This window comes from Cebidichthys violaceus, unplaced genomic scaffold (assembly GCF_023349555.1).
Source record: "Cebidichthys violaceus isolate CVI_PGR_0920_01 unplaced genomic scaffold, fCebVio1.0.p SCAF_26, whole genome shotgun sequence".
Lineage (NCBI taxonomy): Eukaryota > Metazoa > Chordata > Actinopteri > Perciformes > Stichaeidae > Cebidichthys > Cebidichthys violaceus.
The window spans coordinates 1,576,390-1,590,744 of NW_027176439.1; the positions used below are offsets into that span (position 1 = coordinate 1,576,390).

Consider the following 14,355-nt stretch of genomic DNA (forward strand, 5'->3'; position numbering starts at 1 on the left):
TTGTATTAACTAAATCTGCAAAGTAACTTGTGACTAAAGCTGTCAAAAGTACAATATTTGCCGCCAAAATGTAGTTGTGTAGTGAGTGTAAGTAAATAAATACTCAAGGAAAGTAGAAGTACCTCATAATTGAACTTAAGTGCAGTACTTGAGTATATGTGCTAACTTTCTAACTCTGCATTTTAACGGTCAGTCACAGGTTGCTCATGAAGACTTGACTTGAATTGATTGGAAATTCTCCCAAACGACAAAACAAACCTTATTTCAGGAAATCTGCGCTACGATCAAAATGCCTGCAGAGACGCTCATTTTCAGCCGTCGCTGTTTGAACAATGACATATTCTCACCTGACCAAACAAACCAAACTAGAGGAGTAATTACCGGTGTTCAGACGCTCCCGGAGTAAACATGTTCTCCGTGTGTGTGTGTGTGTGTGTGCGCGCGCGTGTGTGTGTGTGTGTGTGTGTGTGTGTGTGTGTGTGTGTGTGTGTGTGTGTGTGTGTGTGTGTGTGTTATCTCGTTTCCACAGACAATCACCAAAGTGCTGCTGCAGTACTGTGCCCTGCTGGCCAAGAGCTTTCCCTCCTACTGTGAGAAGGAGAAGATAGTGAGTACTGCTGCTTCACTCTGAGACCAAACTCTTTGAAAGCTACAGCGCTCTCTGTGAAGTGGATTCATATTTTAGCTGCTGCTGATCACTTCTGTTCCTCTTTAACAACTATATCTTTTGTTTTCTCTCTCTTTGCTTCTGTTTCTTTCATTCATTTGCTCTTTTATTTGTTGACTTCCTGTCTCCCACCTTTTCTTTTGTCCCTGACAAACTTTTGTCTTCCTCATCCATCTTTTCCAGCCCTGTGTGCTGATGAACAACATCCAGCAGATGAGGGTCCTGTTGGAGAAGATGTTCGAGTCGATGGGAGCAAAACAGGTGAGGGCTAACAGATGAACACACACACACACACACACACACATTCGTAACACTTGTCCTGCACCAGTGGTTTTTAATCATCTGCCACAGAGACCTGAGGGTTTCTCATTTCAACCTGCAGCCACTGATGAGGTCTTTCTCCCTGGTTCAAGGCCAAAATGTGGAAATGAAAACTTGCAGTTTTGGGACGTTGAAGCAGTCTTTCACAAACCTTTTTTTTTCTGGGGATCCAATTTTTTAAAAATGGCTCTATAAATCTGTAGATGAGCGAATGACCTGAGCATTTTTGCTACCATACCTACGGCTGCCCCCTCTCAGCCGCTTAGTCGATTAATCAGTCGCAAGATTCTATGAACGTGTGAATATTGTTCATTACTTTTTTAAGTGGAGGGGGACTTTAGAGAAATATAATACAAATTAAAATAAGAAAGAAAAGCTGAGAAAAAAAATTTATTAAACTTGTTGGTTAAAAGACTAATGAGTCGCTTGATTAATTCAATTCAATTTATTTTTTAAAGCCCAAAATCACAAATTACAAATTTGCCTCAGAGGGTTTAATTAAGATTAAGATTAGGTTTCTTTATGTTTTTTTCATGCTGAATGATTTATTTCCAAGAAACTAATGAGAATATCTCACACAAGATTTAAAGTGTCATTTTTCTCTGATTCTCGATGGAGAAACTCAGATCTGTCAAATAAATCAATTAAACGATTTGTTGACAAAATCGTATTTGAGTGTTAGTCGACTACAAATTTTTCTTTGGTCAATGTCATTTTTGCATTACTTATATTATCTTAAATAGCTAAACCAGCCATTTAGAAGACATATAAGTTTGATAAATCACAACTTTGTTTTATGCATGTGTTGAAAACGTATACAAGAAAATAAATGAGACCAAATAAATGCTTTTAGGGAGTTAACAGGCTCTTGTTTATTTCCCCTCATCGGTAAAACAAACAGAATGAACGCTCGCCTTTCATATTAGACTCAATGGTATAAGTAGCTACAATCATCAGAATCAATACACACAGGCTCATGTGGTGTACAAGTGTCCCGCAGATATAAATGTTAAATAACATGCTATGGAACAACTGGATAAGATCGCCTGTGACCCAGTCTTTGGGAATGAAGTAAAGTACACTGCAGCATTCCTCTTCAACTAAGTGCTTTTAGTGGCTTTTCTGATCAGATTTGGGGGAAAAGTGTGACATGAAAGACAAACTCTGTCTTGAAAATGAAAAGCTCGTTTCATACCCTCATATACAGTAAGTGTGACTTTGTCGTGTATTGCAGGTTGTTTCCACTGTGAACTGGTCTTTATCAGAAGTCTCACAAAAAACACAGTGTAGTGTTGCTGCATTTACATCAAAAGATCAAATCGAAACATGAACTCAAACCTTTTGTTCCAAAGACTTCATAGCAGCCAGTACGGTTGAATGAATGCAGTTCTGCATCCATCTAAATTACATTGAACGGGAAGGACAAAGGTTGAACAACATGTCTAACGGAGCAAAATGCTTTGACGGGACACCGAAGGGTTTTATCCATCGTTGTTGTCACTGGGGATGATAGGAAACAGATTGTAGAGGCTGTAAAGAGTAAAAATTGTTGTTAAGTTACAAAAATGCTGCAAACCATAACTAATAATGAGCCATTTCACTGTACCGGTAAACAAATGTAAACATTTTTCATGCCACTCAAATGCCAGAAGTGGGAGTTTTCAAAATCAAAGCTTATATCCAATAACTGCTTCTGGATTTTCAAACATATAGTTGTCCGGATTTATATTGTTTGAAATTTCATATCTTTGTGAGCTTACAGACGTTCACACCATTGACTTTTCTAGAAACGATGCTGGAAAAAGTTAGAATCCTGTCCAGTCAAGTCAGTCTGACGGCAGTTTGTGAAAAAGTCTCAAAATGCTTTCTTTTTTATGTACAGGGGCACAAATTGGCAGTTTTTTTTCGTGTCGCTCAGAACAACTTTGAATTTGGAAAATCGTCGCTAACGTTGTGGCAACAAAAATGACGACAACACTTTTGGACACGCGGTGGCGATCACCGTTTGTTGGACCCTTCCATCTTCCCTACCGCACACCAGAAGTGGTCTTTGTTGGTATTTAATACTGCGTTACTACCTCTGACTGCTGCATAGTCATGTGGATGCGTTTGCTTTGTGTGTCATACACAAAAAAAAGGATCCTAACAGACTTTCCGTTGGCATAATTTTCATCCTGAGTGCCACAGAAAAATTTTAAAATTACGTTTCAGGACTATTTCACCACCTGCCATGACACTGGGCTGCTCCAGTACATAGACAGACCTATTTAAGTCACCTCATCGTCCTCCAGGTGTGACCTAATTACTGTAATGGAAGCATTTTATGTGTATTTGGGTTCATCGGTCGCTAACAGGAGAAGCAGCAGAGTTATACATGCACGAATCTTTCTTTCTCTGTTTTTGCTGAACCTGTTCTTGTTTCAGCGAAGAAGAAACGGTTTTTTTGTGTAGTTGCAACCTTTCATGTGCAACGTGGAAACCTTGGAAAAATTGTTGGAATACATCCTATTCTGTGTGGAAATAAATCTGAAGAGTGTCTGTTCTCCCGCGACATTCACTTGACTGTTCAGTCTTGCTTGAATTTAAAGTAACCTTGCTGATATGTTTTTGTTATAATAATAGCGGAGAAAGCTTTACAGTAATAGCTTATCTTGTTTGAGTCATTTGTCTGCAGAAGTAGGTGCAAAAAGTGCAGCAGGTGTTCAGAAACAAATGTGTGTGCATGTGCATACATGTCATGCAAGTTAATTTACGCAAGGTGAGAATGAGTGTGTGTGTGTGTGTGTGTGTGTGTTTCTCTCTACAGTTAACTGCTGAGGAGGAGATGGTATGTCTAGGTTTCTTTTTTCGCCCTCGCTCCCCTTTCCCCTGTTGCTCCTGGAAGAAAAACACCCGAAATAAACAACTTCATTAAAGCATAAAAAACCCCGCCCTGAACCCCAGTAGTGTGTACGAGTCTGTTTTTAGTTTGATCCCAATTTACTTGTCAACTCTTCCTCCTCCTCATCCTCCTCCTTTGTAGACTCCCAGTTTTTACTCCCAGAAATAGACGTTGGTTTTCCTCTCCACCTGACATGATGAAAAAAAAAACAACCTGTGCTTTTCTTGACGGTGCTGCTTCTTTCCAAAAGCTTGAGAACGAGGAGGAACCCGAGGAGTTAGATGAGGAGGTGGGTCACAACCTCGAACCTCATAGTTCAGTTTGGATACTGTTTATTGGTTTTAAATTGGTTTAACTTTCCACGCACACAACTTTACCTATAATAACGTGAATCATAGTCCATTGTGTGTATTGGCTCATGTTATTGGGTTCACCTGTGCGTTTCCTGCTTTCTTGCTGTGAGAAAACATTGGTTAGTTTCAGTTAAAGTTTTGGAAATCTGAATGAATCCATCCACTTTCTTTTCGTCTGTATGATCAACAGCACTTTCTTTTTAAATAGCAAATACACTGACTAGCCAAAAGTATGTGGACATCCAAACATTAAACCCTAAACCCTTGAACCATAGCTGTTTTTTTACCATGTTCTGGTAAAAATCCAAAATATATGTATGAATGATATGTCTCCTTTAATATTTGTTGTACTGTAAGTACTCCAGAGGGATGTTCACATAATTTTGGCTATATAGTGAGTGTGTAGTACAATGTGGTGTAATAGTGGATCACTTTGCCTATTTTTAGGGTGTTTGTAGCCAAATTCATCTCCAATGACTGTCATTGGAAGCTCGTTTGAGATTATGGCTACCAGAAAGTATTATCATAATCATAAATTAGCGTCTCATTTAGGTTTAGTGGAGCTTGATCTGAGAACGACGCTGAAAGCTAGAACACCTCAGCAGAGCTTTTTTCTTCTTTATATAATCACTGTTTCTTTGCCCTACATGTTTTATAATTTGCTTGTTTTTATTTCCGCACCATCCACCAGGCCATCACTGACAATGAAGGGGAGGATGACATGGTGGGTAGGCTGCATCAGCAAAAGCTGCCAGCAACAAAAAAAAAAAATTAATTTGATTTAATCAAAGGGATTTTTCTTTATCTTTTATTATTTTTTCTAATTATTTTTGTCTTCTCTCACCTTCTTTTCTTATTGCTTTGTATCCATTTCAACCTCCAGTCTGGCTGCTCAGACTCAGAGGGATCTGAGGTAAGAGAAGAGAATTAAGGAAGACCAAACTGACAATCATGAGACATTTCATATCATGTTTTTGTTGGTCACTATTGCTGGTTAATTAGTAGAGTAATCCACATTTATACCCGTGATGAACAAGTAATATCCCTGGTCATTGAACATCTTTGAGCAGTTAGAGGTTTTATGTCTAAGTGTGTTTGTAACCAAAATGTTGTCCTTTAAAATTATAGTTTAGACTCGTTGCAAGCAGAATTTAGCGTTGTCGTATATTAGTATTTGATTTAGTGTGTATCGATTGAGAATTATGTTGAGTCCTTCTGTGGCTATGTCTTCACTAAACGTCCTCACAACAATAAATGTAATTTATTATTATTATTTTTTTAACCTTTATTTTACCACGATATTCCCCTTGAGATTGAAAATGTAAGTACTGGCCAAGACGGCAGCTTTTTAAAGTTTCACATAAAAGTGCAAACAACAACAAAAACAATCAAAAACAGAAGAAATTTCACATAAAGGATTTTTTTTTTTAATAATCTTAATCTCTTTAAAGTGTCTGTAGTTCACGTCAAGATGAGCGAGCAAAAGCTTTAAAAGCACTTTTGACTAAACACTGTGCGGGTTCTAGGAATGACATACATAATCTATCTGTGTGAAGGTTGAAGCTACGGATTTCAGCTGTTTTTAGGAGTCAGTAGAGAACATACTGTAGATAAGGAGGCAGTTTGTGTACTTTAAAGAAGCGTTTTATTCTGCCGTTGTAATGTGAAGATGTGAAGGAAGGGAAGAAACCTACTTCAATCTTCTAACTTTAGGGATGTCTTACACAAAGAAGACTTAACAGAACTGTCATGTACACGCCGTGTGAGTTTTTCACTGGGAATCACACACTTTAAGATGTCTTCTCCAGCTCTCAGTCACTATATTAATGTGATGCATTGCCTCCATACAGTCGTACACTAAACAATGATATGGAATAAAGATCCAGCTTTGATCTTGTCCTAAAGCCCCTGAAAACACGGTTTTATATCTTAATTATTTCTCAATAATATTAAACATTGATGACTGCGTAGGAAAAATAGAAAGTTGAAGATCAGGAAAGACAACACCCTGAAGATCTACACTCTCAAACGCAGCTTATTTATGACTGGTTGCCATTTGTGGTTTGATTATTTGATTGCTGGAAGCCTGGAAACAAGCACACAACAGTCATCATATTGGGATTCAAATGTCAAGCTGTCCAAGATCACAGTAATCACAGATTTTTGCCCATTATCAAGCGACTATTGCCCCTTTGAACCCCCCAGCTGCCTCTCTCTGAGCACAGCAGATACATCCCTCCACATCCCTGATGACAAAACCCCCCAGCAAGTCCCACATGCTAGCAAAGCTCTTAACACATCTACTACAGCTGGGCGCTAACACAGCCTCCCTCCTCTAGTGAGTGCTTAATAGACTAGACAGTGGGCTGCCAGATAATTGAATTTGATAGTGTATAAGATGTTGTATTTAGCAGCCACTTAATGGCTTCTTGAAATGGCTTAGTTAGACCGTAGGGGTCTGTTGCATGTCAGAGAGGAGGGAAGGAAGGGAGAGGCAGAGTCCCGACAGCGCTGGTTAATGGCTGAAGTCATTGTTATCTTAACAGATGTTAAATGGGATGTCAGAGTGAAGATGCACGATCCGTTGTAGGCCGGCTAGATGTGCTGCTCATCGTTATAGTTGGGGCCTTTGCAGGAGAAGATATATTGTGTCTGATATTAAATGTGTATGGATGATTTGTGCGTTTGGTTGATGTAGCCTCACACATCTTTTGATATCTTCCAAAAATATCTTTTGTGCGCTTTCCTTCAACAGCCAGCAACACGTGTCAATTTCTGCTCTTTACATGCAGACTTTTCAAAATAAACTTTTATTAAATTAAATAAACTAAGGCAGTGCCGTTACTGAAGTACGTAAGTTACAAGACAAATACATTTACACTGATTTCTCGTTTCACACGGGGAACGAACAGCTGCTGGCTAAAAGATCGCTGGTTGTTGAGCCCACCCTGCTTTTACAGCTTTTATACTTCCTTGTTCATGATCACGTGGATAACATCCAAAATTATTTAGTGGGATATCTACAAATTACCGCACATTATTCTTCGTAGATATAGCTATGAATGCTGATGATGAGACCAGCCTGGTTTGGAGAAATTAGTGTGAGAGCAGCGGTATGCAAACAAGCGTAATCTTGGACTTCTTTTATGTGAAATTATCTGCAGTCTAATAAATGTACTCTGGACAATTTAAGTGGACCTGACAAGGAATCATTTTAAATCAGCTCTTTTATGGATGCTGTCCTTATGTGGTGGCGGTGTTTCCCACAGAATAAGATTCTATTTATGGCGGTTGTTAATGGGCGGAAAGAATAAATAATATGGCGTATAAGCTTTATCCTAATAGCTTGGCTCCTTACATGAATGCTAATAACTTATTTCAAAAGGCAACAGCTCACGATAGGCTATAAAACTGAAAAGCACCTCTTACAGTATGAAGCTTAGAATTAAAAAAAACTTAAACTAATATATGTGCAGAACTTGCGCTTGTGAACTTTGAATCCACATTTCGTGCTAAACATTTCCAGCTAAATAATGTAAATGGGATGCATTGGACATTAGAGAGTTATCTTTATGTAATAATCCTTCATAAATGAGCTTTTTTTTAAAGTTGAACCCCAAGATTAATAATCAACGTGAGAAGAACCTTGGATGCAGCCCAACTTTCAGTGTTTTTTGAGTTAGGTTGAACTTAATTTGAACTTAGTTTAAGTTTTGCTGGCATTATATTGGCATGGTATGGTTGCTGTGGTACTGTACTTCTGACTTCGGTAGGACCAATCATAGATCTGAGAGTGAAGACACTTTGTCTGCTCTTTGCCTCAACAAGGGGCTGTTTTAGGTTAAAATGTTGGGGTTGGACCTGTGGTTGCAATGGTTAGTGGCTCCTGTAATATATAATCTGAGTGAAGGTCCTCAGGAGCAAATATTAGGGACAGGGTCTACAATATATTAATGAGGCTGTGAGGACAAACCTGTTCACACAGGGACGTTGTGGGGACTCCACTCCCATATCAGGACAAAAAACAGGGTCCCCACTAGGTACTGTATATAACATATGTAAGAGGCTTACTTCAGGATTAAGTCTTGGTTGTTTCCTGCACAGTGTTCATGTCTCTTTTAAATGTTTCTTGCTCTCATTTCTGTTTTTACGTCGAATTTGTGGCCCTTTGATTCTCTGATTGTCACGTGACCAAACTGTCGGACATTTCAATTTAAAACAGTTGTGAAGTTCAGAATATGTTAGATTTTAAGAGCTGCTTTGTAAGAAAACAACAAAAAAAAGGGCGTGATCGCTAATGCTGTACTGCTTGTCCTGTCCGGTCCTGTCCTTTCCTATCTGCCCCGTCCTCTCCTGTCCTGACTTGTCCTGTCCACCTTCAGGTTGACAACAAAGAGAAGGAGAACAAGGTTGGTTGGTCAGGTTCAGTGACCAGTGATGTGATTTTTTTTTAACGCGCTTTAAATCAGGCGTTTGTGCAACCTTTGTGTTTTATGTGTTGTGTATGTTTATGTTTAGTTTTTACCAAAATGAAGTCAAATCTTATTAGACTAGTAAACTGCGAGTCTCGTCTACACACTCAGTTTTGAATAGAAGAGATTTTGCTGTTTGTCATGAGTTTCATTTTATTTAAAGCTGCTTGACGCGACTCTAAATGGCGGTCAGAGGAAACTGTTACATTCCGGCACACATGTCGACCAACCCAGCCGATCTGTGACACCGGAATGAGATCAGAACCACATTTTGGTCACTCAAACATTTTGAAGCTTTAATTTGTCACTTCTATTGAGGCAGAGAATTCAGCCCACCAGTGACCATAATCAACTTGTATTCATTTAAATATAAGTTTGTGCGGTGATTCATCACTGATAAGACGTACGGTATTCTATAAAAAAAATCATTTTCTGGTGCAGCTTTAATCACTGATCTTGTGTGGAATATTGGATGGATGTTAAGTTGATTTATAACAGCAACATCACATTTCGTATTAGCTCTGACTAGAAGACAATAGCTCTCTGGGTTCTGTCACTGGTCCCTAAATCCCAGTCCTCTTACAGAAGAAGTCGCCTAGTCACGATGCAGATTAGCATCTTGCTGTAACATTAAATGCCTGTTTCCCCCAGACGTCTCTTTTCCCAGCCATCAGCGCTTCAGGACTGTGCTGGGTGCTACATGGTGCCTGCTGTTACTCTGGTTGAAGTGGGGAACAAAAGAGATATTTTAAACTTTAGGTACTAAAAGGAAAATTTACGAACTCTTCCAGCTGTTGACAAAACACGGCAGTATATCTCCTCTCTTCAAACAAAGAAGCAACAAAGGGAAAGATGTGTAGTGTAATATTGATAGACACTTAAGCTTTACATCACTGAGCAGATATGTTCTCCTAAAACTTAAATTCGAGCTCTGTTGGTTGTGTAACCGTTACTTGGTGAATTATTCTGGAAGTAGATCTTTTAGTTTCTGTCTTCAGTGAGTTGTTTGCCATCTGTCCTCCTGTAGGACATGTCTTCAGACTGTGATGACAGTGAGGAGGAGCACGAGAAGGTTTGCTTTCTTTAAATGAGGTTCCTCCAACATTTCCACAAACTAACCTCTCCTCTCCTGCCGGCTGTCATCTCAGAGCTGACTGAAATCCTCACATGTGATTGATTAGATCCTCCATTCACCTCGCTACTTTCTAAGATTGTGTGTGTTCTAGCAGGTGTATGTGTTCATGTTCCCATTTATTTTTGTTTCTCCGTCATCATACAGCACCATGAACGTATTGTCTTCCTTGTGCCTTCTGTTTATTATTTTCTGTCTTTAATATCTTTGTTTTTATTCCTTTCTTTGTCAAAAAGCTTGATAAGGAAAAGGTGAGCAGCCAAAGACCCTCGTGTACATTTTAATACTCGATGATGAATGTTTATTTATTTATTTTTTATTAACGTTCCTGTCATTTTTTTTCCTGTTTTTGCATCTTTCAAGTCTGAGTCCAAGAAGGAAAAGGTGTGTTTGCAACTTTGCTGTGTGCGCGCAAACTAGTCATATTCATGGAATGTGTGTGTGTCTGTCTGTGTTTGTCAAGATGGATTTTGAGGGCAAATATGTCATTACATATATACAAATAACTTAACCTAAATCTAACCTTAAAGCAGCTATAATTAGTATTTTTATAATGACAACGTATGAAATGACAACAATGTAAACGGGGTCGCCAGCAGTGATTAACCTACAGATAACGATCGCCTGAATCTGCAGCTCTGCAGTGAGCTTCATAGTGAGCTTCAGCTCGTTGTTTGATTGCTGGACCTGCAACCTCACAGCAGACAGACACAGTCACAGAGACTAGCCGGTGAACAAAGTGGAGCATTTAGCAGCTAAAGAGACAGATGTTTCCCTCAGTGACCAAAACAGAGCAAAAAAGAGAGCAAATATCGGAATCATCAGGCGGACTAAAGCAGACCTCCAAATGAATGATAATGTTGCTTGTAACTGCTGCGTGTGTAGAGACCATATCAATTAATGATGATAAAGTGGGCAAAAAATCGTGTTTACCCAAAATAATTTAACTTCATTTTAAGACAAAACAAAACTATGGATGGCATTTTTGTTTCGTATGGGTTAGGGGGTTTACACACATATATATATATATATATATATATATATATGTGTGTGTATATATATATATATATATATATATGTATATATGTGTATATATATATATATATATACACACACATATATATATATATATATATATATGTGTGTGTATATATATATATATATATATATATATGTATATATGTGTATATATATATGTATATATGTGTATATATATATATATATATGTATATATGTGTATATATATATATATATATATGTATATATGTGTATATATATATATATATATATATATGTATATATATATATATATATATATATGTATATATATATATATATATATATATATATATATATACATATATATATATATATATATATATGTGTATATGTATGCCACTTATATGCCATGCAGGAACAAAAGTCTGCAAGTTTTCCTTTCAACTACTCACATCAGCACACCTCCAAGCAGAGAAAGGAGTGAGTCATGAGTGAAATGATTTGGTGATTGGAAGGATGGACTGCAGAAGTGAGTTAAAGACCCAGCGGGTCGGCTACCAGCGTGCCTGGTGTTAATGATCCTAATGATCCCTGTTCAAAGTGGTCTGATCATGTTAATCCGATGGTCTGAATCATGCGTGTGCTTTATTAATAACGCTGTGTACCCTTATAATATCGAGGCTCGCTTTTAGGCCGTTTTCATCGCTCCTCGGAGAGAGATGTGAGCTTCCGAGCTGGATGTAAAACCTGAGAATCAGCAAAACCGCACCTATGAGGGTCTCACCTTGAAGACAACAATAAGTTGTATTAATATGTGAGTCACTGTCCGCAGGGACTAAAGGCTAACAGGGAAGGTGAACCTAATATAAAATTGCCAAAAAAGAGTGCGTCTGTTATGACGTCGGCGTGTGAATGAACGTTGTGTTTGTACTGAAGCTTCTAGCATCCAAGCTCACTCACAGATGTGTGTGTGTGTCCTTGCAGGCTGAAAAGAAAGACAAAGAGAAGCAGGTTGGTTGGTTCCTGGTCCTTCTCCTCTTTCCGAGAACCCAGCTTTTCTAATACCTCTCCATGTATTCACGTCTGCTCTCTTTCTCCTGTGATACCCTCTGATCTTTTTAGTCATTTCGAATGCGCTCATTTGTTCACTTCACTGTACACGCTACATATTTATTTTTTAAAAAGCTAGTTTGGTAGAAATGGTTTCTCTGTGAGAAAAAACTAAATGTCAACAGTTTAGGCTTTCTTTTCAAACATCTTCTTTTCCTTTTTTTTTTTTTTTGCCCCAAGGAGGACGCTAAGAGCAAACAGGTGGGTGCTCGAAAACTCATCCTCCCTTTAGAGATCTTTTGATCAACCAGTGCAGAAGTGGACAAGTAGGGGTTCGTGCCTCTTGAAAAGCTTCAGTGGCATCCCTAATAAAGGGTCCTGCAATAAGGGTCTTATAGTTTGTATTGATCTTTGATGTGCTGCCCACTTTGACTAAAGGCCTAATGATCACTTTGCATGCACTGACTAATTGTTGAAAACACCGTCAAACGTGGAAAAGGAAGCTCGTGAAGAGCATTAAGAAGCAGTAACACAACGTAACTTCTTACAACGGTTCGTACGATATCTTACGAAAAAGTTTTTGGGTGTGTTTTCCTTCAAGGCTTCTGAGTTCACAGGAAACAACTTGGTCAGATTAAGGAAAAGATGGTGAAGTACTTAAAAGAAAACAATCAACGTTGACTTGTCGTTTCACACGCGTGACGTGGCACTAACAGCTGTCTTCTGGGTAAAAGACGGGGTTTTTGTTTGCCCCATCCACCTCAAGTCCCGCCGGCGTGAGGCATGTTTGGGGTTGTAAAGAAAAAAAAGGAATGTAGGGGAAAAAAAGCTTGTATTCATATGCAGCTGATCAAACCTGTAATCTGAGTTCAGTTAATGATTTGCCAGTTTGTATATTTTAATGGTTGAAAAAGTGCGAAAGCCTTTTTTAACATTCATAAGCAGGATATAAACTTTTAATAAATGTTTTTTAAAACACTATAGCATTACTGTAAACAGTAACATGGCATTTTTACATGACAACAAATGTATGAACTGTTTTTACACCTGTGCAAATCAAAGTTTGAAACCGTAAGGACACCTCAGAAAATGAGGTGAAAATCTAGGTTCAAGTTTGAACATATTCTATGAGCTTTAGTGTGTATGTGGGCCTTGTGTGAGTGGGAGTATGACTCGGCAATAAAGCCTCCTGACCGTGTCAATACTTCCACTTTGCGTCTGCTGCCCTTGTTGACTCACACATTTCCCAGAATCCAGTTCAAAGAATCATTTCCAAAACACTTGATTTGGCCGTCAACAGAAGCAGCACAGCTTGATTCAATTTCTTTCTTCCTCCAGGATGAAGCTCTTCTTTTCCTTTGAGCTTAGTCATTTTGTTTCTGTCTTTTGTTAAATATAAATTGTTGGCTTATCGTTCACCTTTAGCATATTTTGAAGTCATGCAGGGATGAAAAAGGTGAAAACATGACTTGTAGAGGGCGATTGTCTAATGTTTGTTTGTTGTCGTTTTTTCTCACTAGTCAAAGGAGGAAGTAAACAAGGTTTGTTTGTCACAATCATCTCCCTTTTTCCTCTGTGGAGCTTTTCCCTCTGATCTCCCACATAAAAGCAACTCCTGGATTTTATAGTCCAATAGAAACCTCTGTCTCACCGTCAAACTTTCTGTACAACATCAATACTGCAGGTACAACTTGTAAGACAGTAGAATCTATTTTACAAACCCGAGAATTAAGCAAATCACACAGCTGTTTGGTCCCCTTTAAGTTATCTTTTATCCTAATGTAGTGTGTTTGAATCCTGATTAGTTGCCAAAAACACGAGCCAACGTGAAATCCTTGGGGATATTTGGGGATTTTGGAAGAGCTACAATAAAGTCGGGGAGTGAATTTCATTATATTTATAATGTTTAATTTGTATGTTCTATTATATTTCCATTGCATTGCAGTTCATCCTCATGAAGTGTAGATTATGGATGAGTGAAAAGTTATAAAATTCTGCTAAGAGCGCCGATATGCCCTGTATTTGCATTTATCAACACCTCTGCATGTGAATTCTGGCAAAACTGCGGGATGATTCAAATGTCATCTGGCGGCAAATCCATATTCTTTTTATTCCTCCATGTACACACAAAGTATATGAGTAACGACGCTCACGTTGCAGTCACTTGTCTTGTGTGTGCAGTGGTAAAAGCTGGACTAGCACAAGCCTTATACGGTCATTGATAAACGGTGTACAGTCCTACAGTGCGTGTAACAGGAAATATATACAATATAAGTATCTTATAAATAATTCCTGTTTGGGATGAAGTCAGTGTGCAGCAGCAGAAATACGACTCATACAGGTGATGTCAGTTTTCCCCTTTGTCTTCTAGCACCTCAATAAACCAGAGGCAATAAACATAAAGCTTTTATTAAAATCACCCACTCACCATTACCCAACCCACCAGACAATTTCACAAATACCCGCCCAGAATAAACCCT

The 14,355-nt window shown here is 38.4% G+C and overlaps 1 protein-coding gene across 1 annotated transcript in view; it reads left to right on the top strand.

The window, feature by feature from the left end:
* The window catches only part of LOC137879847 (protein unc-13 homolog B-like), a 69,688-nt gene that overhangs the window by 41,810 nt on the left and 13,523 nt on the right, over positions 1-14,355 (top strand). The window contains exons 17-18 of the mRNA XM_068720776.1: positions 530-607; positions 851-928. Coding sequence (XP_068576877.1) covers positions 530-607; positions 851-928 — 156 coding nt within the window. The remainder of the gene's footprint in view (positions 1-529; positions 608-850; positions 929-14,355) is intronic.